At 41.5% G+C, this 16,627-nt stretch overlaps 1 protein-coding gene across 3 annotated transcripts in view; it reads left to right on the top strand.

The window, feature by feature from the left end:
• LOC115792045 (microtubule-associated protein tau) overlaps positions 1–11,608 on the top strand; it is an 82,711-nt gene extending 71,103 nt beyond the window's left edge. Inside the window, exons 8-17 of one of the 3 annotated variants that reach the window (XM_030746411.1) lie at positions 497–514; positions 972–1,157; positions 1,258–1,375; positions 1,522–1,569; positions 3,221–3,531; positions 7,461–7,553; positions 8,245–8,337; positions 8,987–9,068; positions 10,524–10,636; positions 10,729–11,608. In XM_030746411.1, the coding sequence (XP_030602271.1) occupies positions 497–514; positions 972–1,157; positions 1,258–1,375; positions 1,522–1,569; positions 3,221–3,531; positions 7,461–7,553; positions 8,245–8,337; positions 8,987–9,068; positions 10,524–10,636; positions 10,729–10,938 (1,272 nt within the window). In that variant the 3' untranslated portion in view covers positions 10,939–11,608. The remainder of the gene's footprint in view (positions 1–496; positions 515–971; positions 1,158–1,257; positions 1,376–1,521; positions 1,570–3,220; positions 3,532–7,460; positions 7,554–8,244; positions 8,338–8,986; positions 9,069–10,523; positions 10,637–10,728) is intronic. The other 2 variants (XM_030746403.1, XM_030746419.1) reach the window with 2 other exon arrangements.
• The last annotated feature ends 5,019 nt before the right edge of the window (positions 11,609–16,627 follow it).

The following is a 16,627-nucleotide window of genomic DNA, read 5'->3' as shown; positions in this document are numbered from 1 at the left end:
CCAAGGCCAGCTGACATCAGCTCAGCACAAGAGTGAAAAAAAAGTTTTATATCCACCATTGTAACTGTCACACTGGTCTCCATATGCACTCACCGGTCACTTTATTAGGTCCACTATGCTAGTACCAGGTTGGACCCTCCCAGCAGATCAGCAGTTTCATAAACATTAATTTAACAGCCATGCTGCATTCAAAGTCACTTAAGTCACTTTTCTTACTCATTCTGATGCTCAGTTTGAACTTCAGGAGGTGCATGTTGACCATGTCTACATGTCTGAATGCATTGAGCTGCTGCCATGTGATTGGCTGCTTACGTATTAACAAACAGTTGAGCTGGTGTACCTCACAAAGTGACCTTCTGAGTGTATTTTATTGTACAGCTCTGTGTATCAGGCCATGGGGGCTTCATATTTTCTGTTTTTTTTTTCCTGTTTCTATGTCTGCTTTTCTCTCTCTATCATTTTTTGTCTTGCATGCCTGCTTCTGTCCTTGTGTCAGTCTCGACAGAGAAAATCTGTGAGTATAGGCATCAAAAGTGCAAAAATTTTACATTTTACCAGTTAAAACAGATTCGAGATATGTGCAGTAAAGCAGGAATATTTCATGTTCCTTTGAAGCCTGTTGTTTCATTTGGACTCTTCTTCGGACTTTTCTTCTGTTTCACAAAGATTCTTAAAACAAACGGAAATAATTATAGTCTGATTCAGTCATTTGGCATCTTAATATAGACAACTATATGCAAGTATTTCATAATGAGTCAGGCTTTTACATACATTCATTTCTAAACCTTTAATAAAGAACCTCAATATGTATGCAAACAGTCTGTTTGTCCTTGAACCATAATTAAGAACATTGCATTTCCATCCTTTCTCACATTTCATTTCTCCATCTGTTTGTCATATCTGCCCTCCTACCTGCACATCTTCAATCTACCCTGCATGCCTTCCTCCCTCTTGTCATGGCCACGGTCAAGAGCCCCACAAGGGCCGTTGTGTTAAAGATGGCAGTGCAGCGTCGGGGGTCCGATCGCCAGCCCCCCCGGCCCGGCTCTGCCTGTAGCTTTAAACGGAGCCCCCTTGTAGAGGCGGAGCTCTGCGAGGCCCGTCCCTCCTCTGCATGCTCCCGCCCGTCTCCTCTGTCTAAGAAATGGGCAGAGAAGGTAAAGTGAGGGGGAAACGGGGATTGAAAGGTAGCTGTAAGCAGCGTGCACATGACTTGAGTTTGCATGCTGACTCTGTGGTGTGTGTGTGTTAATCCAGGAGAGAGCATACCGGAGCCCTGAGAAGAAGTCATCCCTCCCCCGGCCGGCCAAGTCTCTGACACGCCACATCCCTGCTGCTGAACAAGAAGACAGCAGCACCCCCTCCAGGCCAACCTGTAAGAATCCACACAGTTCAAATTAACTTCTGCACCTGTGACTGCTGCTGTTTATTAAACTTTAACTCCCGACACCTTCCACCTCCTATCCTGCTAATCTTCCACCCCACCCCACCCCACCCCCACCCTTGTCCTTCTTCACAAAGCGATCCGAACAGCGGACAGCAGGTCTGGAAGAGCCCCTAGTATGGCAGGTAGACCACCTAGTAGCTCCTTTTAGACCATTCACGCCATCCTCATCGGCATGTGGCATCTGTTTATTAGTATACAATGTTCATTTCTAAAGAAGAGAGCATCAGCCATTAACACTAATGCATACAAGTTTGGAGTCACTTAATTTTGAAAGGAAAGCACATTTTTTTAATCTAACAAAACATGGACTTAATTGGAAATGTTGTAAATGGCACAGCAGTTTGCAGCTGTGCTGACATGTTTGACATAATGATCATTTAGCTTTTAAACAAGATAAACTTGCATTAAGGAACACAGTAGGCCACTGGATCATGAGAGTGATGGACTGGCCTCATATTTTGCCACAATAGTCTACAGTTCTGTGCAAAAGTCTTGAGCCACACCTCATTTCATCCACCAAGGGGGTTACGTTTTGGTAGAGTTTGCATGTCGTTCTGTGTGTAAACACGATAGCTGGAAAAGTTTTGAATGAATAAAATGTTGTAGTGGTGCAGAGTGGGTTAACTCTCTCAAATTTTGTGTTAACAGTCCCTTAAAATCCACGAGGTCGTCAAGGTTAACTTGAGCCTTAAAGGTCAACAAAAACCTTAAAACTTAGAAACTATGATTCTTACAAGTATGGTGTGTGTTGTCAGCACATAGAAAATACTGTATAAAGATTTCAAATATCATGTCACATTTGACCTCTGACCTCTCCTTCAAGGTCAAACCTCCATAAAAATGTCTTTTATCTTTAAAGCTGCTTCAAATTCAGCTGCCTTTTTTTAATTGGCAACACTGACCTCTGACCTCACTTTTCCATTTCACACTCACCCATTCATATGAAAAGGCTGATGCCACGAAAGTCAGCGGCAATGGGTCTGTTGGAGTGATGAATCCAAAGTTGACATTTTTGTTTGAAATTGTTTTCACTATGTATGAAGGAGGTCAGGAGAGAGGTACAACAGTGAGTGTGTAGAGCCGTCTGTAAAACATGCATGCAGGATTGCACGTGTTTCAATAAATCTCTGCACCAGTTTCCTATTTTCCTTGCAAAATATAAAGAAATGAAGGGCAGCTCAAGAATTTTGCACAGTGTTGCACTTTGAGCTCACATTTTTATGAAGCGTGTCTGCAGGTTTCAGAAACTCTAGAAATTACTTGTTATTGTTACATGCTGTAGAGTTGCATAAGTGCTGGTTAAATGTGTTTTGTCCAGTCAGAAAGAAGGTGGTTTGTCACAGGTATCTGTGTCTGAATTGGCTGTTTCCAACCAGCAGTTGTCTTATCAGAAAACCAGGTGAGGTCCATAACAACAGGTGTGTTTCCTGTCCTTACTCAGCACCATGTCAGCTAAAATCTTATTGGTTCTGCCCCGGTAACGCAGCAACACGCCGACAGCAGCTAAATGAATTCAGCTGCCTGTGTGTGCTTTCAGGCTCCTCATCAAACACTCATGTTTGATCTGGGCTGTTTGTTTAGGTGGAAACTGAGCAGATGGGGCAGCATTTACACACATTTCATTCATATTGTGTTTCCTCACCATCATCATCAGAACCAGATGAGGGATTCAGACACTCGGGTCTATTTTCATCTCTGTTGTTTTCTGTTTCTAGGAAGGTTTTCTTTCATCCTTCCTCCTCCTCCTTCTGATTATTGTCCCCATCTTTTAAGGTACAGACTCGGCACGTTCCCGATCAGTCCATAGCGGGGCCTCCACCCCGGGCTCCTCTGCCGTCACACCTGGCACGCCCCCGAGCTACTCCTGCCGCACACCCGGCTCACGCACCCCGGGCAGCCACACGCCCAAGTCCTTCAGCGTCCTCCAGGAGAAGAAGGTGGCGGTGATCCGAACCCCACCCAAATCGCCATCCTCTATCCAGCGGCAGCTGAAGGTTGTCAGTCAGCCCCTGCCTGACCTGAAGAATGTAAAGTCCAAGATCGGCTCCACCTCCAACATTAAACATCAGCCAAAGGGCGGACAGGTAACAAACGGTCACACAACACAAGATATTATTTCACTATAAATCAGAAATTTAAAAGTGAAGATTTTCAAATTAAAAAAATTATTTTGTCTTTATTGCAGAATACCAAAAACTATGCACGCTTCAGCTAGAAAAAGCACAGATTAACACAGATTCATGATTTTTGGCTTTAAAAGTTTTAAGCACATACATAGTTCTGCCACATGGGGGCAGTAAATGACAGCATTGTATTGTACACCCTTTAAATATGGAAAATAAGAAAGGCTAAATGGTACTTTCATTTTATATCATCTCTCACTGTAAACTGCAGAGAGTCAAGACTAACAACATAATTATGTGGAACTTTATTTATTATTGGTTCATTACATTATAGCAGATGCTGCATAAGAAGAACATAAAATATGTGTTTGACTCATTTCAAACATTTTAAGATTTTTTTTCACGAGTTACTGTTGCTGGATGTTCTTTTGAGTGTCAGCGTGTTGAAAACGAAACCGTTTCTGTAAAAAGAGCTTTCAACGGTGCTTCTCTCATGTCTTTTCCTCCTGTCTCCCTCTGAGCTCTAGAAATGTCACAAAATGCTCAGATATATCTTCTCATGCTCCGTGCTCACTCTCGCTCTCTGTCTGGCCTGCTCCTACCCATCTGCGGTGCCGTCACCGTCTGTGTGTCCGCTTCCCCCGGCTGTACTCTGCCCTCTCCCTGTCCGCTGTCATCTCCATCAGTCTGGATGAACCGTCATCGGCCACATCCTTTCTCCTCTTCTGACTGTCCCTCCGTCTGCCTCCCTTCTTTCCCACCAAATTTTTATTTATTTATTTTTTAAACATAAAGCCTTCCTTCCAAGAATATCCCAAAAATCTTTTTCACTGCCTCCAAGGAGCAGCCAGCCTGCAGGATCACTTGCCCTAGGGAGCTGCTTTCGTCACTGTGCAGGATTTTCCCTCCGGCTCTGGGTATTAATAATTGCAAGCGGGAAGAATTACCTATTGAGGAGTGTCATCAAGGACACAGCATAAAAATGTATCGTCTTCCTTCCTCTTTTCTCCACTCCTGATTTATTTATTTATTTATTTTAGAAAGAGACATTTTTAGCAGTCTGCCTTTCAGGAACTGAAGAGATAAAAAATTTTAGAGAATCTCAAGGTGGCCACACTGTTAGGGAAATTCAAGGGCTGTTCCTTTGCATTAAAATAATGTCCTTTTAGCCCCACACATAACATAATACATGGGCTGCATGCAGATAGAAGACAAAATCCCACCCTTTTACTCTTTGGCATGTAACAGATGAATAGCATGAGGCTACTTAATCACGTAACCAAGAAACGCACAATTTTAATATTCCCACCGTACTCTGCTGACATGAGATCATTAACCCCGTGATATATGGAGGAGGAGGTGATTTACTGCCATTTTACCAGCTCTCTTTTCTTCTTTGGGGAAAGATGTGACAGAGGGCCAGAAATTTTTAATGAGGCTGGGTGACACACGGCTTAGAGGAGCGGCACTGGAGACTTCGTGGAGTGCAGGCAGATATATAATACTGGAGCTCGGTGTCATGTAAAACATTAGTGGCCCTTTTTCTGTCTTTTCATATTAGCTTCTGCTTATAGAAAAGCTTTTTTTGCACATAAAATCTATTTAGACTTTTATCTAATGGTTTCTCCTCCAATATTCTATTTATACAGCACTGTGCAGCAGTCCTGAGCCACTCCTCATTTCTTTATATTTTGCTAATGGGAAATAAGTGCAGCGATTTATTGGAACATGTGCAAACATACACGGGAAATACAGTATATGAGGCAAAAACACTTCAATTAGTACACTTCTGACAACCTTGAAAGTCACATTCTTCTTATTCTTCAGCACAGTCTGAACTCTCTGAGGCAGTTTGAAAGACCTCCAGAAAGCTGGAGAACTACTGATCAAGACCACGTTTTAAATTACAACAAAGTCTGGCTGCTTGGAAACAAAATATAAAGAAATTAGGGGGTGGCTCAAGACTTTTGCACAGTACTGTATGTAAAATGTTTTCTTAATTTATTGTTCTTCCCATAAAATTCAAGGAAGAGTGAAAAATACACATTAAAATTTCCCAGAGCCCAAGCTGACACATTTGTGTTTCTTGTCTAAATAAGATTTTTTTAAAAATCCCAAAATATTTTATTTGTTTGGTCACACAAAAACGATGACTATCCAAGTTGTAGTTGACATATCTAATCCTATCTATCTAATTTTGTGAAAACATAATTGTTTCACCTTTTAAAAAAATCCCAAACATATATTTTGGTTTTAACAGACTGTCATTGGGTTCAGTTCATCTGCTTTGTCATTGGTCGACCTTGCAGCCTTCTGAGCTGAAACATAGAAGGGAGAAGAGGAAATGGGAACGATAACCTCTAAAAACAGCATGTTTGTATATGTGAAAATGAATCAACATCAGAGTTGTCAGAAGAATCGAGGTCAGTTCAGTGGAGACTGAAGAAGGAGGCTGGCTCTCAGAGCTCTTGTGTGTTTTCCCTGAATCCTTTTTTTCTCTTTTTCTTTATTGTTTGTCTTCACTTTTTGAACAGCAGCACAGGCCCCTTTTCTATTATTTTTATCATGCAAACAGCACAAAATGGTGCACAAAGCAGAAACACTCTCACTGGTTGTGTTAAACCCAATATATACCATTTACTAGGTTTTACATCCAACTCTAATAAAACACAACTTTGCATGTTTGTTTTCTGTTTGCAGGCTTGGTCCTTACAGCATTTATTATCAGTCTGAACATCGCTCAGGCAGGAACCCTACTTTTCTTACTCTACATTGAGGCTTAACTTGGCCAGTGAGATTATCTCTGCCTCCAGAACAGCTCTGAGAACTATCTGAAAAACCCAAAGTTAAAGGCTCAGTTCTATTTGTAAATGATTAGTCATACAATTTTTAACATCACAGTTGTTACTGATTGTTTGGGGTTCCTGCACCCTCTGCTTGTGCCAGTTATAGACTGTATATAAAAGGTAGACATAACTTCCAGCTCTGCAAAGTGAAACTAGTCTGCATTCTTTCTAATGGCCAGCAGGGGGCGATTAGAAAGAAGTCAGATTGCAAAAATGTCAATGAGAAAGTGATCTGTGAGCTAAGCAAACACTTTCCCGATAATGTTGTGGTCTCTGTTGCCAGTTTCAGGTATTATTTAAAACAACATGTTGCTCATTAGCCCTGTTAAAAAAAAAAAAAAAAAGTCAAGGTATTGTCATAACCTTGGCATCGGTGGCAGCATCTGTTCCACAAAAACTTTACCTTTGGCTATACCTCGAGAACGATTTCACCTAGGATGTTCAAATTCATGCCGTAGATGCATCTACTAAAACTCTTCCTCTTCCCCCCGTTACAAATAGAATAGAATAGAATGCCTTTATTGTCACTATACAGGATGTACAATGAGATTGGAGGGCCACTCCTGTTCAATGCCATGCAATAGAAAGTCAAACTCTCAAAAATAAAAATAAAAATATAATAATCCAATATCCAAACCAGCCGAGCGTTGGCACCCACTCAGCTTGTTTTGTAAATTGTGGTCACATTTAGATTAAAATGGAAGATGAAGAAGTGTATGATTTACAGTTTCTCACTCAGATCCACCCCTCGCTCATCACATCTGGGTTTCGAAAACTCAAGAGGGAGAAATGGCCAAAAGCTAAGTCATGGCTAGTGACTTCATCTTTTACATACAGTCTATTAAGCATTAAACATTGTCAAGGGCGGTGCAAAAGGAGTACAATCCTACACCAGATCACTGCTGTTCTCAGAGCTGTGTACACTAACACCAAAAATAAAAGCAATGTAAATGCTAATAATGCACGTACACACAATGATCCCTCACTGCGCACATATAGTGGTTTCTTTTTTTTTTTTATTATTATTATTCAATTTTATTTTAGGTTCAAATTTTACACGAGAAGCTGGACTTCAGTCATGTTCAGTCAAAGTGCGGCTCCAAGGATAATCTGAAGCACACGCCCCAAGGAGGCAATGTATGTACGCACCTTCTCTTTTTCTTTCCTTTTCTCTTGTTTCTCTTCTTTTCTTTTTCCAGGTGGGGCTGTCGTAGCACTCTGTCATGCTACTTTTATGTGTTCATGTGTCTGTCATCCGTCTGTCTGCCGGTAGCTGGTTTTAAGCAAGCAAAAGTAAGGGTTTATTTCCAAAGGTGTAACACATCCACCTTCAAAGTCCACGTTCAGTATATAACAGATAAGGCAGCTATATGTCTACAGATCTAATAAGGAAACTGGGGTGGAGGTGGGTTGCAAAGTGGCTTGCAGTCCTGTACAATTTTTCTTAATTTTATTTATTTATTTTTCCAAATTGTGGATGTTGCACATAGGGAAATAAACTCTTTCAAATGTCCTTCAGGTTCAAGACTTGATGGATTGCAGGGCTACAGGTGCTAAGAGGACCTTGATTTCTGCATAAATTCCAGTAAAAAGATGACTTCAGCTTGTTTTGTGCAGTCTAAATTCAAGCACCCTCAAGTTAAAGTGGGCGCTGACAGACTGATGGGTCACGGATGTAAAACTGGGACACTCCTGCAGGATTATTTTAGGTGGAAGGAAAATAGGAAGGAGGTTTTTTTTAAGCCCCCCCCTCCGCCCCACGCCTGTTTGAGAAGCCGTCAGTGTTCTGTCTGTTTGTATAAAAAAAAGGTCAACCTGTCATCCCCAGGTCATGATTCCAAGCGTTAAGCTGGACTTTAGCCACGTTAAGTCTAAATGTGGCTCCCTGGACAAAATCCAGCACTCAGCAGGTGGAGGAAACGTGAGTGACGTAGCAGAAAATTCATCTCGTCCAAGAGCTCTCATTCTGATACCCCTTTACATTTAGGCATGTCTGTGAGCTGTCCTCGTGGCGTGTGTTCATCTTTATCAGCTGTATTTTGTGTCTCAAAAACAAAAGCATCTATGATCTTATAATATTTGCACGCTTGGGGCACAACATACAGTATGTCTGCATAGAGCATACATTTCATAACATAAACATCCCTCTGCAGCCTGCAGGGTTGTCAGCCCATCCTGTTTACAATGCTCACACTAATTCACATCACCCACGGACAATAAAGTTTAATTGAAGCACCTGCTCCCTGTAGCGTCACACAGTAGCGCCTGTGTTCTGTGTTTGTTTGATGTCTGTGCTGTCGCTTGCTTGCTTTCATGTTAACCTCTCTCCAGGGAACTGACATCAGCCTGTCTGTGTGTCTTGTGTGGACCAGCGTCGATTGCCTCACGCTGCCTTTATCTGCAGATTCGTGTTGCAACATCTCACGGCTGACTTGTGTCCATTTTCTGCACTGACTCTTATCAAACCTGTCGCATCAGCCTTCCTTTCACTACATTTCACGTCTGTTATGTGTAGCTTGCATGTTCAAAACATTTAAAGGTGACTTTGTGCACTGTGCCGCTGCTCGCAGGTCCAAATCCAGACCAAGAAGATCGACTTGAGCCATGTCACCGCCAAATGTGGCTCCATGTCCAACATCCACCACAGACCAGGTACGGCGCAGCCACGGCTGTAGTTTTTCTGTCTCTTTAGGAAAATGTACTAATTATTTAAGGGTCTCTTCTTAAAGGAATGCTGAGAATAGTTGTTATTAACAGATTTTGAAAGAAGTGCCTGTTGTGTGCACAATAATTATACCATTTAGAGCATAAATGGTATAATATTATGTTCAGTGCTGATATGGATTATTAAAAACAGCAGTGGTATATGTGCCAATATTAGATAAGAACCTGAAGGTTCTTATCTATATTTCATGATGTCATCCGGTTGCTTAGCACCCACCTACCAACAAGCTAAAATGACCTGTTTGTAGCGTTTATGTGCCTGTAATGCTATAAAATCATTGCATCATATTAATTTCACGACAACATCTCATTTATATCCACAAAACTGGCATGGTATATTTATGTCTTCATGCTGCCTAGCAACCACCTAACAATGGATTATAATTACAAACAATACTGAAGCGTGAACGTATACTAGTACATATAATGTATGAATAAAGGACCATTGTGTGTTAACCTACCAGCAAAAGGCTGATCTGATGAGAATATTAGATATCAACATGTAGCCGAGTCCATCGAATTTGGGGACTGAATTTTTGTGCTTGCATTCTTGAGAATTCAACTTGGTAGCACCAGGAGTTTCTGTCAGTTGTGTTTTTGTTTTGTTGAGCACGTGCGGGGTGTTGATAGAGATCGTCATCCCATATGATGAGCTGATGTAGTGAAGATGCAGAACAAAGCACCAGCGTGGAAGTCTCCACTCCCAGAGATCACGCTGGATAATCTGGGTCCTTAGGCCACTATCATTCTATAACATGGACTCATCCACATATCATTCAGGCTCTTGTGCTATTTCATATCACATGCTTGTCTTCATCTTACAGTGCAGCATATATTTCTGTGGCTGTAGGCTGATTTTGATATGTAAATGTCCTTCTTGGACTTTCTGTTAGCAAACTATGTTCATATTTTTTTTTACAAAGCAGGCTTAATATCAGTCTGTGGACTTAATGTGGATTTCTGTACAGCTGGCAAGTCAGTTGTGATTTAAATTAAATTGTATCAAAAAAAAAAAAAACCCAGACACATGTATTTCCTCTCCTCATTGCTATAATCTGATTGATATTTCTGGCTTTGTCTGATCATACATGGAAACAACATCAGCATCTGCCTACTTACAGCCATCATTATGGCACAGTTTCAACCATATCTGCAGGAATATGTCAAAACAGGATATAAAGCATTTCATCCAGTCTTATATAGTACTGTATGAGCAGTATGAAGCAGGTCAAAGCTGGTACTTGTGTCTTTTTCAAGCACTGCAGTGTGCAGGCTGCAATTTCTTTTGCCCAGAGCATTGCTGAGGAGCAGAGGTGTCCTGCAGGCGAGTGATTCCTCGTGGGTTTAACACTTCTCTTCTCCTCCTTGCTGTCCTATTCCCAGGGGGAGGTAATGTCCGTATCGAGAATGTGAAGCTGGACTTCAAAGAGAAGGCCTTCGCCAAGGTCGGCTCCCTGGAGAACACCAGCCACACTCCCGGAGGCGGGAATGTCATGGTAAAAGGAAGTGTCTTTGATATCGAGTGTCACTGCCAGTTTGTGTTAAAGTGAAAACAACCTTGTCCTAAACCGAGTTCCCTGCTCACCAGATCGAGAGCCACAAGCTGAATTTCCGGGAAACGGCCAAAGCTCGGGTGGATCACGGCGCGGAAATCATCGTCACCCACTCCCCCGGCATCGAGACGGGAGGCACCTCCCCTCGCCTGTCCTCCGGCGGCAGCATCAACCTCCTGGAGTCGCCCCAGCTTTCCACGCTGGCCCAGGATGTCACCGCTGCCCTGGCCAAGCAGGGCTTATGAGCCAGCTGCCTCTGCTTAGGAAAACAAAAAAAATCCACACCATCACTACTCCTCCTTTTCCCATCATTCCCATCATTGGCATCGGGTGTTTTCCTTTTACTGCAACATAACCCCCACACACACTTGACCCCCACAGTTGTAGCTGATTGATTGTCTCGTTCGTCAACAATCCCTCCGGCCGTTCCAGCGGGATTTTAAAAACTGAATTCTTGAAAAATCTTCATGCGCCCCTGTCAGCCTGCTTTTTCATCCTTCCATTCACTGAAATCTGGACTTTTCTGTTCTGTTTAAGATAAGCTGAATGCTAAGGTTCAAGTATCTACGAAGGCAGTTTTATGATTGTACAGTATTTTGTTTTTGTTTTTCTTTTTTTTGAGGGGAGGGACTGCGTTGAAAAGCACCGCCACATTCCACTCACATGGGGCTGAAACTTTAAGGTGGACCCACGCATAACGTCCATTCAGAATTTATATGGTACTGAATGCAAGATATAGCTACTAGATAGTAGGCGCTAGTCTTAAAGCTAAGCGAGAGACTTCACTTACAGTGTAACTGAGCTGCAGAAGAATGGCTGATGAGCATGTCTGCAAAAATATGACATGAACTTTGCTTTGTTTGTTTGTTGGATTTCATGATTTCCTGAATTGTGCTGAATTGTGTTCTCTTGTTTTCTTATATATATATATATATATATATATATATATATATATATATATATATATATAGTGTGTGTGACTGTAGTGGAAATATTTACAGTTTTGTACATTCCCTGTGGCTGCTCTGGCATATTTTAGCATTTTGTGGATAACCACTGCAGCTCTGTCAAGTCAGGCGCTAAAAGGCTAGCTTTCCAATAGAGTTTTCTTTTCTTTTCTTCTCTGTCAGCCAATAAACCGCTCCTCCCGCCCTCCTGCCTCCCTTCTTTTTAATTTTTCTTTGGTTCTACATTAGCGCTGTGGTTTTGTTAGGCTACAACAATGCTGTTATGCTGGCATGGCAAATAAATGATAAATAAACTAGATCTACTTGGAGCGCTCTTCGACTTTTCAGTGTGTCAACGGCCAGGGTGCATTCTAGTATCTGTACTTCAAGGATCCTTAAAGGAGAAAGGAAAAAAAAAAAAAAAAAAAGCCCTGTGACCTTTGGCAAAGACTGGGTTGTATAGTGTATTTGAGTGGGTAAAGGGCCCAAAGTTTGTTTTAAAAAGTGTTAAGTGTGAAGCTTTATATGAAAACATTCCATTTGAAAGAGCAGCCGCCCGGATCCTTTGGCCCGGTGTGGCTGCTTCCACCGTTGCAGAGATGAGGTGAAGAATGGGAATAATAACCCCCAACATGCAGCAGTTAGAAGTCATTTTAAAAGAAAAAAAAAGAATAAAAAAATTGTTCTAACATATTCTCTGCTCACCATTTATGAAACTCCTCTGCCCTCCCCGCCCACCTCCCCTCCTGATGTCAGCTACCCCTCCAGTGTTTTTCTGTGCTTCCTATATCCTTCCTTCCCTCCCTCCCTCCCTCCTTTTACCCTCTTTGCCTGTGTAAGTGTATTTAAAAAAAAAAAAGTTTTAAAGTGTAGATGTGTGCACACTTTCCGGTGTTTGAGACGTACTGATGACAAATGCTCCTAAAGGATGATGGCAACAGCAAAAATAAAGAAATAAAAACTGATTCATTCTCGTCTTCTGGATGAATTCTTTCAAAAACGCTCATCCTTACGTGGAAAAAAAAACCACGGCAATTTGTATGTATCAGGATCTCTTTGCTTTCTCATGGTTAAATTACAGGTTCTCATTATTCATTAAACAGGAAGCAGTGCTGAGATTACCGTGCTAACTTCAAGCTTGTATATTTGCAAGAAAAAAGCTTTTATAATTTTCTATATTTCTGCATAAATTTTACTTCATTGTTAAAACACAAAAGTCCTAAAAGGAGATAAAGAGGGATCCAAATTAAAAAAATATAACATGTAGTCATTTATTTAATGAGGGAAATAATCCAGTATTTCATGTCTGAGTGGAAGCACATGCTGTGACTAAATAGAGACTTTAGGTCTTTGTTTTCTTTGATGCTAATTAAAATTATAGTTAGGTGTGGGCATTATTTGTAGTCTTACCCTTTACCACCACAGAGGATCTTAAATCAGTCCGTGTGTGACTAAAGTGTTCAATGACAATTTTGCATTATCTGCTTTTGAATTAGTCATTTTTATGCCCCCATTTTCAAAGGCTCAAAAGTAATTGGACAATTGACTGACAAGCAGTTGGGCCAGGTGAAGCTTGTTCCCAATAATATATGAAGCAGGCTACACCTGAAGTTGATTCCAAGTGTTGAATTGGTATTTTATAGCTTTTCACTGTAATTTTATATATGAGGCTGAAAGAGATGGCAGTGCCAGTGAGGGAGGCCATCAATAGACTGAAAAAAAGAAGAAGAAAAAAACTCAGCAAAAGAAAATTTAAGAGTGGCCTAATCAACAGTCGGGTACAATCAACAGTCTCATATAGGCTTTATTTTGAAAGGTAACGACTCTACAACAATACAAAGAAAACCCCCAACAATCAGAAAACCCCCTATGAGCAAGCAGCATTTGGCAAGAGTGGGAAGGAAAAACTCCCTCTTAACAGGAAGAAACCTCAGACAGAGCCAGGCTAAGGCAGAGTCAGTGGGGGGGATGGGAGCGAGACAGGACAAAATACATGCTATAGAAAAGAGCCAGAGACTAATAATAACTAATAATTAAATGCAGAGTGGTGTATAAACAGAGTGAAAAGAGGTGACTGAAAAAGAAACAGTACATCATGGGAAGCCTCTTAGCAGCCTAAGCCTACTGCAGTGTAATAAAGAGGGGGTTCAGGGTCACCTGATCCAGCCTTAACTGTAAGCCTAATCTTAAAAATAGAGAGGGTGTCTGTCTTCCAAATCTAAACCGGGAGCTGGTTCCACAGAAGAGGGGCCTGAAAGCTGAAGGCTCTGCCTCCCATTCTACTTTTTTTTTTTTTTTGCATTTTTGGCCACAGCAGCTTTTATGGACAGTGGAGAGAGACAGGAAATGGGGGAAAGATACAGGGGAAGACACATGGGCAAATTGGCAACGGGCCGGGACACAAACCCGCGCCGCCCGCACCGCAACGCAGCATGTGTATGTGGTCGCTGGCTTCACTACTAAGCCACCCTGGCGCCCCACCTCGTTCTACTCTTAAATACCTTAGGGACCACAAGTAAGCCAGCAGTCTGAGAGTGAAGTGCTCTATTGGAGTGATATGGTACTATGAGTTCTTTTAGATAAAATGGGGCCTGATTATTCATAGATAATGACAGAATTGTTTCCATGGTTAAGAAAAACAAATTCATAACATCTAACCAAGTCAAGAACACTCTGTAGGAGGCAGGAGGTATCATTGTCAAAATCCACAATCAAGAGACGCCTCCATGAAAGGAAATACAGAAGATTTACAACAAGGTGCAAACCACTGGTTACACTCAAGAACAGGAAGGGCAGATCAGACTTTGCCAGAAAACATCTAAAAGAGCCAGAACAGGTCTGGAAACAATCTTTGGACATAAACCAACGTGAACTTGTCCCAGAATGAGACGAAAGCATGATGGAGGCAAATATTATGGCTGCCACTGGAGCCGGGTCACTTGTGTTTATTGATGATGTGACTGCTGATAGAAGCAGCAGGATGAACTGTGAAGTGGACAAGGCTCTGTTCTCTGCTCAGATTCATCCAAATGCTGCAAAGCTGATCGGGCAGCACTTCACAGTGCAAATGGATAATTACCTGAAACACTCTGCAAAAACCACCTGAAAGTTTCTCAATGCAAAGAAGTGGGATATTCTTCAGTGGCCAAGTCATCAGATCTCAAACCAAGAACATGCTTTTCATCGAAAACTGAATTCAGAGATCCAGCTGAAGGTGGCAGCAGTGAAGACCCAGCAGAGCATCTCAAGGCTTCAGGTAGTCGTTGAGTGCAAAGGACTTTCCAAGTATTAAAAACAGGCTTTAGAGGAAAAATCTTAGTTTGCCCTGTTATTTTTGATCCTGTAAAAATGGGGGTGGGGGAGGGGGGGGGGGGGAGGGGGGGGGGTGGCAGTGCGTGACTGTACTACCTGAACAGTTAATGCAGTACTTTTGTTAAACCTCTTAAATTTAAGCTGAAAATCTGCACTTCTCATATATTGATGGTCTGATTTCAAATCCACTGGTGGTATTCAGAGGCAAAACTCCTTGATCCTCTATCTACAAAGTCTAGACCTACAGTGGTATGAAAAAATTTGGGCACGCCTGATCATTTCATGATTTTCCTTTATAAATCATTGGTTGTTCAGATCAGCAATTTCAGTTAAATCTATCATATAGCAGACGAACACAGTGATATTTAAGAAGTGAAATGAAGTTTATAGGATTTACAGAAAGTGTTCAACATCATAGTTTAGGGGAAGGATCCAAAAAGCTCTCTCAGAGATTTCAGCTGTCAGTTTCCACTGTGAGGAACATAGTGAGGAAATGGAAGACCACAGGCACAGTTCTAGTTAAGGCCCGAAGTGGCAGGCCAAGAAAAATCTCAGATAGGCAGAGGCGAAGGATGGATAGTCAACCCACAGAGCAGCTCCAAAGACCTACAACATCATCTTGCTGCAGATGGTGTCACTGTGCACCATTCAACTATTCAGTGCACTTTGCACAAGGAGAGGCTGTATGGGAGAGTAATGCAGAAGAAGACTTTTCACACCACAAAAAGCTTGAGGTATGCTAAAGCACATTTGGACAAGCCAGCTTCATTTTGGAATAAGGTGCTGTGGACTGATGAAACTAAAATTGAGTTATTTGGACACAACAAGGGGCGGTATGCATGGTGGAAAAAGAACACAGCATTCCAAGACAAACACTTGGCACCCACAGTAAAATTTGGTGGCGGTTCCATCATGCTGTGGGGCTGTGTGGCCAGTGCAGGTACTGGGAATCTTGTTAAAGTTGAGGGTCGCATGGATTCCAGTCAATATCAGCAGATTCTTGAGAGCAAGAATCAGTGACAAAGTTGAAGTTGCGCCAGGGCTGGATACTTCAAGAAGACAGCGACCCTAAACACTGCTGCTCAAAATCTACTGAGGCATTCATGCAGAGGAACAAGTACAACGTTCTGGAACGGCCATCTCAGTCCCCAGACCTGAATATTGTTGGAAATCTGTGGTGTGATTTAAAGCAGGCTGTCCATGCTCAGAAACCATCAAACCTGAGTGAACTGGAGATGTTTTGTAAAGAAGAATAGTCCAAAATACCTTCAACCAGAAAAGAAGGATCTACTAAATATTGATGTCATTTTTCTGTTGGGGTGCCCAAACTTATGCACCTGCCTAATTTTGTTTAAATAATTATTGCACACTTTATGTAAATCCTATAAACTTCATTTCACTTGTCAAACATCACTGTGTTCGTCTGCTATATGATAGATTTAACTAAAATTGCTGATCTGAACAACCAATGATTTATAAAGGAAAATCATGAAAATGATCAGGGGTGCCCAAACTTTTTCATACCACTGATTGTGGTATGAAAGAAAATAATAATAATAATTACTATCATTTATTATATTATTATTATTAACAGAAGTATTTTTCCTTTTTCTTTTTATTAAAAAAGATATAGATTGCTTATTGAATAATTTCCCTCAAACTTTATTTTCTTAAA

Source organism: Archocentrus centrarchus, chromosome 2 (assembly GCF_007364275.1).
Source record: "Archocentrus centrarchus isolate MPI-CPG fArcCen1 chromosome 2, fArcCen1, whole genome shotgun sequence".
Classification (NCBI taxonomy): Eukaryota; Metazoa; Chordata; class Actinopteri; order Cichliformes; family Cichlidae; genus Archocentrus; species Archocentrus centrarchus.
This window is presented reverse-complemented; position numbering and strand designations above follow the sequence as displayed.